The following is an 11,324-nucleotide window of genomic DNA, read 5'->3' as shown; positions in this document are numbered from 1 at the left end:
CCAGATGATTCGAAGTGCCAAATATGCTGGGGGAAAAAGCATTCCTGGCGAGGGCTCGCCCCGGACAGTCTGCATGAACTCTTCGCGGCTTCCGCTCCCCTCTTTTTCCCACAGGCCGGCAGGCACGCTGACACGCACACACACACACACAGCAGCTTGGAACTGCACGGGCTGGCGGTGAACCGTGCTTAGTGTATCTTTTTTTCAAGAACAAATTCAAAGTATGTCCAGTATGTTCGTTCACCTAATTGAGTCTAAACTTCTTTGCCAAGTGGTGTTCTTTCTTTCTTTGGTTATAAGCAGGAAGTTTTATTTAAATGGTAAAAAAACATTAATAGGGCCTTTGTTTTTCTGTTTTCTGAAAAAGCCATGGCCACATACCTTTTATATGTGGATTAATAGACGATTTGAACATGGTCTTTCCTTAAGCAAAAGTTACTGGGAGTTGTCGTTAACACAAGGAAGGTCACGTATGGGTGACGATGAGCATACCGCAGTCATTAAAATAATGCTTTGGAGAAGGCAGCTCTCAGGCAGGTGATTTTGGAGGAGGTGATGGACCAGAGTAGAGAAAACAAGTTTCGTGGCACCAAAACACTCTCCCCACCAGCAGGACACGGCGGGGACTGTTTTGGCACAGGTGATGCTGCAGTATGGATGGTGTGGAGCAGCGTGGACGGTGTGGACCAGCATCGATACTGTGGATCAGTGTGAATGCAGGGGATGCCGTGGATCAGCGCGGATGCCGTGGAGCCGGCTGGGACATCCCCACTCCCCAGGTAATCACGGCCCACAGGGCGGCTGATCCTGGCGCGACGGGCCGTGGGAGGGGTATGCCAGCGGGGGGGGGCACGGAGGAGGCCCCGGCGCCAGGCAGGGCAGCCTTGTCCCTCTCTCCCGCGAGTGACAGGGGCCACCCGCCGCACCAGCGCTCCGCTCGTGGCCCCGCAACACCCCGGCCCCGCGGGCAGCGCGGCCCCGCGTGGGTGCTGCCGTGCCCCGCCGCGCCGTGTGGGTCCCCCTCCCCGGTGTGCGGAGGCCACCCCCGGGCAGTGCCCACCCCGGCGGACTGAGGTGGCGGCGGGGGTGACAGCGCGGCAAGGAGCATGCGTGCGGGGGGGAGGCGGGGAGGAGGAGGAGGAGGAGGAAGAGGAGGAGGAGGGATGGCGCGGGGAGGCGGCCGCTGTTTATTTGCAGCCGGGCAGGCTGCGCCTCGGCAGAGCGCGGGTGGCCGGCGGCGGTCCCGCTGCCCGCCCCGCACCATGCGGTCGCCGCCGCCGCCGCCTCCCCTCCGCGCCGCGGCGGCGGAGCCGGGGCTGGGGCCGGGACAGGCGGCCCGGCGCCCCGCGCCATGGTGACGGGCTCTGCGCTGGGCTCCCGCAGCCGGGACCGAGCCGCGCCGCCCCCTCACCCGTCCCCGTCCCCAGCGGGCGGGCGGCGCGGCGGGGCGGCGGCGGCGGCGGTGCTGGCGGGGCTGTGCGCCCTCTGCTACGGCAACTCCCTGCGGGGCGAGTTCGTGCACGACGACGTCTGGGCCATCGTGAACAACCCCGACGTGCGGGCGGCCGCCCCCGTGGCCGCCGCCTTCGCCAACGACTTCTGGGGCAAGCGGATGGCCGAGAACACCAGCCACAAGTCCTACCGGCCCCTCTGCGTCCTCACCTTCAAGTAAGTGCCCGCCGCCGGCGAAGCAGCCGGACCCGGGTCGGGGTCAGGGGGGATTCCCGCCCCCCGGCCCGGCACCCTCCGGTCCCGTGGCTTCGTGATTCAGCATTTCTGCCCGGAGCGGGACGGGATGAGCCCCGGGGGCGGCGGGGGGAGCTTCGGACGCCTGGTCCCGCCGCCCGTGCCCGGTGGAAGTTCACCGGAGAAGGAAGAAGGATGCGGAGCCGGTGCGGGGCAGCCTGAGCTCCGCCGGCGAGCGCCCCGCTTCCCCCGCCGTTTGGGAACAGGTGGCGACGCTTCTTCCCCGGGCTGCCCGGGTGGGATAGAAGGGAAAACCCGAGCTTTTCGGAAAGCTCTTTTGGCTGAGAAGGGTGTTGAGATTGAACTCCCCGTGAGTTCCTCCTCTTCCTCATCCCCTCTGCTTCATCTCCAGTACTTTTCTCTGCGATTGAACGGTCGTGCCAGAAACTTCCCCGGTGCTATTTTGGAAGCAGCCCCGCAGCCACTCATCCCTACCTTCCGTTTTTACCGGGAAGCGGAGGGGTCTGCCTCAAGGGTACCGCGCCGTTTGTCGCATCCCGCCTGGCAGCCGCGACCCTCTCCTGTCACTCCCCCGGAGTTCCCTGCCAGCCGCGGCGGCTTCGGATGCTCCCTGTGCACCGGGCAGAGAGAGTTGTTGAGGAGGAGTTTCGGGTAAAAGAGGATAAAGAGAAGTTGGGTAGCGACGAGGTAACGGGTGGTTCCCATCGCTGATCCTGGAAGGAAAACCCAGACTCCTCTCTTTCTCCGAGGAGAATAACTTGTAGCAGATCAGCTTAGTTACAATTCATACAGTTTTGCCATCCTTTCCATTAGCTTGTTCTCATTTTATTCTGATGAAACGTAAATGGTGGTGAATGTTTACCGCGTTTCAGTAGTTAAAAATGATGTGGGTGTTTGTGGGGAGCTGTGCTGAAGACCTAATGTAGCCGGGCGATGTTTGACACCTGTTTGCAGGTGACGGGTAGATGCCCACTACAAACCTATGTCAGGCATAAGGAACACACTATATAGACAGTGGTAAATATGCCCGGAGGAGGTGTTCCTGGAACCTCATGACTCTGTTAATTGAGTAACTATTAATTACAGTACCAGATTTATAAATAATGTTTCATGAACTACGTGAAAACTGTGTGTTTCTGTGAGGCAAGAGCAGTTTTGGGCAATGCAGCATCCCATCATCACTCTCATGGAGCAGTTGCTGCCCTTCGGTTGTAAGGGTGGGCTTGGAGCCGACAGCAAGCGGTGTCGGCGCTCTGGGGAAGTAGGGCTGGATGGGCACGGGGTGGAGCATCCCTGATAAAGCAAAACTATGAACAGCACAGACTCTTGTAAACTGGATTGTTTAGGGCAGGTTTTGTACCTTCCCCTTGAAGGGGCTCTCAGCCGATTTCTGTAGAGAGCGAAGGGGATGTAGGCAGCCACGGGCACAGCTGGCTTTGTGCACGCAGAGCTCCTTCTCCATCGGGTGTCCAGCCAAACTGTTGCAGTTTGGGTAGTCGTCTGATTAATCCGTTCCTCCAGCAGAACATCCTGGGGTAATGTGAGAGACGAGTGAACCTGCGTGTATCACCACTGACCGAGTTGCATGCGGTATCGGTGCAGGACTTGGCCCCCTAGATCAGGTTGCAGGATTGAGGTTGCTTTATGCTAATTAGCAAAAGAAACTTAAACTTTAATAACGGAATGGAAACTACATGCTTTAGTTCCCGTTTAGATGTCTTGACTCTGGTTTTATATGTCTTGAACTGGTTTTACCTTTGCTATTTAAATCGAGGGGGGAGGTGGTGGGGGAAAAAAAAAAGATGAAGTGCTGTCCCCATATAGTCCTTTTTGGAAATGAGTAAGACTAATTTTGTGAGCAAGATTTCATCCTGAAGTGCTTATAATAACCATACAGCTAAGACACAGGGTCAAAGGCAGAGTCATTTGTTCACTGCTTGGCATTGCATTCGGAATTGGGAAGGAATCGTTTATCTTCCCTGGCTGCAGAGGAAGATTATTTCCATTGTGTCCCAAATACCCTTCCAGCACTCCAGTGTCCACATTCTTCCCTTTTTATTTCTACCAGTTGGGTGTCAGAGGAAGACAGATAGGATCTGGGTGGAGTGGATCCTCCAAACCCAGCGCTTCCAAAGAGGCTGCAGGGAGCTCTTGCCAGCCGACACTGAGCCTGTGGTTGAGCCGTGCTCTGCCTGCCTGAGCCACCCACCCCTGCCTTGCCCGGCAGGAGGTCGCTCATTACATTCTGTCCTCCTGCAGAAGGAAAAGGGATTTACCCTGATGCTTGTAAAATGCTCAACAGAAGCGGACTTTTAACAGGATGGAAATGAATGTTGGTTGTTAATACTTCTGTTAGAATTCAGTGCATCCACTTAAGATACTTGAGAAAACTCTGTGGTGTGTGCTTTGCAGGATTTTGCTGAGGTAGGGAAGGAGAGACCAAAGTATTCTGGTCTCTCTCCTTTTTTTTTTTTTTTTTACTTTTTTTATTTTTCTTATTTTATTTCCTTCCTTGTTGTTCTAATTTGGTCAAATCCAAGGCAGTTTAACAGTAGCATGATTCTTTATACCTGCCTAGTAGCTCTGCTTCTGTTGCATGAAACTTTCATCTGGAAAGGCTTGTTTTGAGTCTCGCTGTACTAGGATTAAAAAATCTGGGAGATCTCCAAACTGCATGTACTGAACAGATGTGAAGGGTGGGCTGAAATTTATATCTACAGATCCATCAAGCTACAGAAACTTTGTCTCAGTCTCTTTTCTGTCCTTCGTGGCTGTGAAAGTAAGAGGAAGGACTCATGATGCCCTGTGGACTTTTCATTAGTCTGAACGTGTCCTACATATATGCTACGTATTCCTGAAATGATCTCAATTTAAAAAATTTATCACCTGTCTGTCAGAAAAATCTCAAGCAGACATTGGTGAAATTTTGTAACAGTCCCCGATGAACTGGAAATCTTAAGTGACAGCCCTCATTCCAGTAGACTAATGCTCTGGAGCCAAACAGTGAAAAGAGCTCAAGTATTTGACATTATTCACACCGTATCCGTCAGGATGAATGATCAGAGGAACATAAGAGTGGCCCACGTTACTGGAACCATTAAGCAAAACTTAAAATATTCACAGAACTGCTGCATTGTTTTGTGTGGGTTAACGTCAGAAGGGGGGACAAAAAACCTGCACATGAACTGTTGGATTAAATACTCTTTGCTTTGCATCTTTGAACTTCTCTCACCTTTTCTCTTGACTTCAGTAAAGTAAAGGAGTGTTAAAACTAGTTGGTTCAGAAACATTGCTATGACACGTGGGTAACCGTTAGGTGACAGGTCTAGCACAACTCCTCATCTGGACAGGAGTTGAGATGGTGGACAATGGTTTTGCTTAGTCCTTAGGAAAAACTTGCTTCTTGCTCTCTTCTCCAGCTGCTGTCACTCTCAGATGTTTACCTGCAGCTATTTTCTTCTCCAAGAAGTGATTCAATATACTTCTTTCTAAAGAAGGCGGCTTTTTGGACTTGGGATATGCTATTTCTTGATGTCTTCCCTATAAAATGTTAAGATGAAGGGCGCAGAGAAGAAAAGAAAAAAGATCTGCCAGTTCTGTAATTCACTCAGGATTTTATACTTAAACTGGGTGCTTTCTGTCTTACACCTTGTCTCCGCTAACAGAAGTTCAGTGAATCATTTATTCCCCCAGTAGCGCTTAAGTTATTCCTTGGTTCCAGTGGTTTTGCAAAAATGTTTCTCAACTGTTGAAGCAGAAGGTGCAATCCTCAGTGCTGTCTCCTTCCCTCTCTTCTTGTCTGCCAAATCCCTGTTTAGTTAGACTTTTTTCAGCCCACAAAAATAACGGGTGATGGAGGTTTGATGTAGTTGGCAGCGTAGCAGACGTAGCCTGAAGGTGTGCAGTGGTAGGAAATGGCAAGAACGAAGCCTTTTTAAAAAACCCCGATGCCAAGATTTAAAGACTTTTAGTCAGAGATCAGCCTCCTGGCTTTGCAGGTGGTCGAGGAGAAGCAAAGGCCCTGCCCGCTCGGGATGGGTAGCGGGATGGAGGGCACTGCCAAGGCAGATGCTGGTGAAGGAGGTGCCTCAAGTAACAGCTCACCAGGGACAAAAGACTGGGCGAAAAGGAAAGGTAGTGACAGGTCTCGGCCATGTAGCTGTGACAGAGGCTCAGGAGGATGACACCGGGTGGAGAAGCACAGGAGATACCTGATTTTCCTTGAAGGAGTTGGCAGTGACTGTTCACTGGGAATGTGCTTGGCACTGTGGGAAGGGTGTAAGAGTGTCCACTCCAGCTGCTGCTGGGTGGCCCTGGTGGCCCAGGAGGAAAGGAGCTGGGGGGAGACAAGCTGTAAATGGGAACGCAACTCTCCCACCAGAAAAGACATAGACACACAATTTGTGCACAGAGCCATCCTACTAGTACTCTGGCTGGAAAAAAAAAAAAAAAAAAAACAACAGGGAAAAAGATAAATTAAAAAGTCCAGGCTGTGCTCAGCTGCTGACTGCAGAATGGATGACCCCGCAGGTCTGCCACTGAGGCTGCTAGCTGGGGATGGCCTGGGTGCATACATGCCTAGGAAGTAAATGGGACCCTCCAGCAACGGTTCAGTATTCTGCGTGGGCACCGAGAGCCTAATGTGAGACTACTGGTGGCTTCAGATCAAAGACTTAAGTGGCTGTGAGCTTGAGTTAGATGTAAACACGTGGCCAAAGAGAGAATTAATTCAATAATTCACTGCCAGCCTTCTGATCTATCTAGTTGCTTACACCTGATCCTTCTATTTTTTCAGCTGTATCAGTGGCATGAGTTTCAAGGACAGGGAGCTTAAGAAAATCAAAACAACCCGGGGAAGAAAAACAGACCTTAGATTTTATTTATTCTTGATTTAATGCGATATTACAGTTTGACATCACAGGGTAATATAGTGGAGCTATAATGCGTCAGGTTAAATACACAGCACACAAGTATTTTCTTCACTCCGTACATCTATATTAAGGCAATATCACAATGTTTAAGATTGTGTCAGTATTTCTCCTGTACAGCTTAGTCTAATATTTCTACCCTAGCTATAGCAATCACTCTCCATGCTGATACTGTGATACCTGCTACGAAATTGATGTAGTGCCGGGGTAGCCACATTGGGCGAGGCAGAGTTTGTGAAGAGAGGCAGTTGCTTTTGTTAGGCTGGCTGTGTTATTGTTGGAATATTCGGGCACATTTCTAGGCATATAACCTTTTCTTCTGACCCACAGCAGAGTGCCTTGCTGCCATTTCGGGTCTGGGAGAGGGGCACGTGCCTCAAAGCTTGTTTGTTTTTTTTTTTTTTCCTCCCAGTTCCAAGTGCAAGGGCGGTTCCTCCCCTCCTTGAATGTAATTTCATAGCAGGTGCCTGATGTTTTTTGGTTGTAGGTCTGGGCTGTGTTTCTCTAGGGGGACAGGCAGGGTTGCTTAGTGTCTCCTGGGGGAAGGCTGGGGGCACAGACCTGGCTGGACTGGCGGTCCCGGCCACTGCACTTCTTGTGGCCAAGCCCAGAGGTGAGGATGTGCCCAGGAGGAGATGTGTGTACAAAACACGTAGGACTTCTGCCTAGTCGCAACATTTTCTCACTCCTTACTCAATAAAATTTGTCTGTCTCTTGAATTAAAAGCCTTTTATGTTGAGGGGAAGAGTTCACTAAAAGGTCCGGGCAGATTCTCCTGAAAAGACTTGACTGACATGAATCCAGTCACGCCTATGTTTGCTGCTTGCTTCAGTGCTGTTTTGTCTCTATTTAACACCTACCAGTTCCTGGGGATTTTTCTCTCATCTGGCATCCTATTCCTCTTGCACCAATGTCACCTTTAATTTTCTTTTGTCTTCTTTTACCTAAAAGGCTCAGCTTTGAGCCAACCTTCTTCCCCACAGGAGCATCCCTGTCAATACTCTTTAGAGTCCATGAAAATAAAGTGCTCTGGCTGCTGCTGGTTAGCTAAAGGCATTTCTCTGCATTTACTCGCTCTGTTTCTGACTGCTTTCCTGGGCTTTGTCATTTATTGTCTCTCGGGTTTAAAAGGGGGGAAAAAAAAAAAGGCTGTTCTCTTTTCACTCGCTATACTTGTTTTTTCCTTTCTTTGCTTCTGTATAAATTAAAATGGCTCTTCCTCCTCAGCGCAAGCTGAAAGATTACCAAACTTATTTTAAAGTGGAAGAACTCTATTACCCAGTTTGAAATATTCTCTTTGTGAGGCTTAATAACTTCAGACTAGATTTCTGTTAGTGTTGTCTTCTCATCTTGACAAATGACTGTTCTAGCTTGGTTCTTGATCACTCTTGACCATCTCTTACTCTCTCTGTGCTCGGAAGAGCTTGTGCTCTGTGCTTGGTGGCCGCTAAAGAGTTTCGCGATATGTTCGTTTCCTTCAGTGCATTGCTCTTGCTGAGACAATACTCAAGAATAATTTTAAAGACAAACTCTCTTTTCTTCAAAATCTGGGTAAAACAACACCTAGTTTGTAAGTTGCCGCTGTCTGGCTTTTTTTAATTTTCCAGGGCCGTTTGCGGAGGCAAATCTGAAGCTGTGGGAATGATGCTTTTCGTTTTCTTAACGCAGGAATGATCATCAAACCACTTTCTAGGGTTTCACTAGAGATTTCTGCCCTGGCTGCTTCCCGGTCTAATTGTGATTTCTGTTTTGTTTTCCTAACCGTGCTGGGAAGCAATAACCTGCTTGGAATGCCAACACTTAACTAGCGCTCTTGTAAGTGATGACTGTTGTGCTCTAAGGGAATTGCTGTAGCTTGGGAATTGATATGGCCTCTGTCTTCCCACCCATGCCCCTTACAGCAAATCACCTAACAAACCATTTAAGCCTTATTGTCCATTTAATTCTGAGGCATTGTACTGTACTATGAAGAGATTATCAGCACAAAGTGCTGTTGGACTGTGGTGGAAACTCTGCCCTGCTCCGCTGGCCATTGCACGAAGGCTGCTGCAAAGGCGGCTTATTTTCTTTTTATTGCTACAGTTTTTTTCATCAATCTTTGAGTTTTTTCCACATAGAGCTTTAACCATTATTGCCACTGCTGCAGCTGCACCATCTTTTGGAGTGCAAATGCTCATTTTCCTGGCACGTAGTAGATGCATCTGTGGAGTTTATAAGGAGGTTCCGCCATGCACTGAAATCAGGCATTAGTTTGCATAAAGTTTGCCATCTATATCACACAAGTCCAAAAGGAAGGGAAGATCACGAGAAACTTAATCCATCCTTGTATGTTAGATTAATTTATAGAAATCGGCATGTGAGCTTTCCTCTATAAAAGCTGTGGGGGTTTTATGAGGTGTGGGATGCTGTGAGACTTTCCATTAAGTGTTACTCGCTATGACAAATTACCGTTATTATCCTGCGCATTTCTATTTCATAACATGTTGTGTTTTTTTGTTAGTCTTTTGAAAATAATAAAACAGATTAAACTAAACAAGAGCTGCCCAGGGATGATAATAAAGTCTATAAAAAGAGAAACTCTCCAATTATGGTTTACAATATTATTAAATCATGAGAGGCCTTAAAAAAGTTGAATGAGTCTTCATGCGTACAAGTGGATAAAAAGCACTATATTAGAGCCCGGGGGCGCTGGTGATTATACACTGTAACTGAGTTTGTACGGGATTTGTCTGCGAGCCTGTACTCTTGTGGCATAGACCCCTCTGGTTCTGGGTTTGTGAGGATGAAATCACTGAATCCCACTCGATTTCCAGGTCCTCTGTACGGGGAATTGCTTACCCAAGGAGATGTGTCCCTGCCTGATGACTTATTCAGAGGAGGAGTAAGTGCCAGTGGCTTGAGGGCAGCATGGTGCATGGTCCCTGCTCTACAAATGCCGTTCTTCAAATGGAGGGGGGACATGTGGTTAACTGGCGGTGCTGAGATGTTGCTTGTTCTTTTAAGAGCGAGAATGATGTGCTTTCTTCTGGAGAGCTCTCTTACGAACTCTACTGAGTGGACTCTCAACAGCTGATGCCTGTAAAAGTCTCTCTGTGGGAAGGGAGCTATGTAATTCCTTTTCCTATAGTAGATGGTGGAGGAACGGAAAAGCTGCTGTAGGTGGCAAGGCAAACTACACCGCTGTTCCCGGAAAAAATCCATTAACCTTAGCAAAATCAAGGTATTTCAGTGTTAGGGCATATACCTCTTATTTTGGTATACCTCCTGCTTGGGCATGTATTTTTGGCAGTGCTCTGCCTTGGGTGTGACATGCTGAACCACGCATGCTGCCAACACGTGGACACAAAGACTGGTGTTGAGACAAGAGTCTCTGCTTGAATACACGTTTTCAGGGCAGCTTTCTCTGCCCTGACGGGGCACGTGATCAACGCTGTGATTTCTGTAGTGAGTTTTTATTTTTGGTGCTAGCTTGGGTGATGCTGATCAGTTCTATTAGATACCTGTCAATGTCACCTAGTATTAAGAGACTGCTCCTTGGTATACATGCTCGTCCCCTCCTTTTCCCCTGGGCCTTTTTGGGGCCTTTGCATTTGAACTGCTGGTTAGCCACTTCTCAGGAGGCTTAGCACACCCTTTGCCTCCAGGGACTCTTCCAGCAGAGGTGTTGAACAAATGCAAAACTCTTCTTCTCTGAGTGTTTCATGGGCAGCTTCCCTGAGGAAAGACCTCATTGTCTGAGATGGTGGTGTCTCCTCTTTCAAGTGTCTCCATTCCTAGGAATGTGGTCACTTGCTTTATTCATCCCTAAATCTTTAGAATGCTATTTGCAAACAACTCTCTGGTTTGACGAGCGGTCAGTTCAAAAAGCCTGGCCAGCCCAAAGCATCTGCTCTCTCCTAGCTGTGTGCCCTACCAAGGCCATAACATATCTCTTACAAGTTGTGCTTCAGCTCAGACAGATGTTACAACCTTCATGCAGAGCGGGCTAAGGTCTTCCAGCCAACATGATGCTGCCAGTTAGAAATGATGGCAGTAATGGTGTCTTTGGGGCTTACAACTTAAAAAATGAAATATTTTCCCCATTTGTGGTCCAGTTTAGATACGGAAATATAAGGACACACCGCACCCCCCAACGGAGTACAGTTGTTGCCTGCCAGACCTTCTATTCATGAACATGATGTTGGAGAAACACCACTTCTTACTTAATTTTGAGATTCCTATCTCTGTTTTGCTTCCTTTGTTTGCCGAGCCATATACTGTGTATAATTATTACATGACTCTGTGATAATGAGGCTGTTGGTAAACAAAGACAAGACTGAATTTCTGTAAGGATATTCAAGTTTAAGAAGGGAGAAGTCACTCTTGATTTACTCATCCCCTCCTGCTCTCTTGCCCAGAAGTTGCTCCATTGTCGCTCTGCGGTGGAGCAAATTTGGCTTTCCATAGCAGGCTGCCTTTTCTTTTTTTTTTTTTTTTTGTTCCCCATGGGTGCGTGAGCGTGCTGGGGAGCTTTGCAAAGTTCTTGTGACTTGGATTAGAGTTGTTTGGAGCCCCAGATTTGCTCACCCGTTTGACGTACAATAAATTCAACCACCGCTAACGTTTCAAAATCATTCTGCTGGGATTGTTTCAGGACAAAAGAATGTTTCCTTCATTGCCGTGTGGCCTAATTTCTTATGACAAAGAGCT

General features: G+C 48.7%; 1 protein-coding gene across 1 annotated transcript in view; it reads left to right on the top strand.

Annotated features, from left to right (window-relative positions):
* Positions 1 to 1,202: 1,202 nt before the first annotated feature.
* Positions 1,203 to 11,324, top strand: part of TMTC1 (transmembrane O-mannosyltransferase targeting cadherins 1) — a 151,280-nt gene continuing 141,158 nt past the window's right edge. Inside the window, exon 1 of the mRNA XM_063319125.1 lies at positions 1,203 to 1,668. Within this exon, the coding sequence (XP_063175195.1) occupies positions 1,352 to 1,668 (317 nt within the window). The 5' untranslated portion in view covers positions 1,203 to 1,351. The remainder of the gene's footprint in view (positions 1,669 to 11,324) is intronic.

Source organism: Chroicocephalus ridibundus, chromosome 1 (genome assembly GCF_963924245.1).
Source record: "Chroicocephalus ridibundus chromosome 1, bChrRid1.1, whole genome shotgun sequence".
In the NCBI taxonomy this organism is placed as follows: domain Eukaryota; kingdom Metazoa; phylum Chordata; class Aves; order Charadriiformes; family Laridae; genus Chroicocephalus; species Chroicocephalus ridibundus.
Note: the sequence above shows the minus strand (reverse complement) of the source record. Positions and strands in the feature narration are given on the sequence as shown.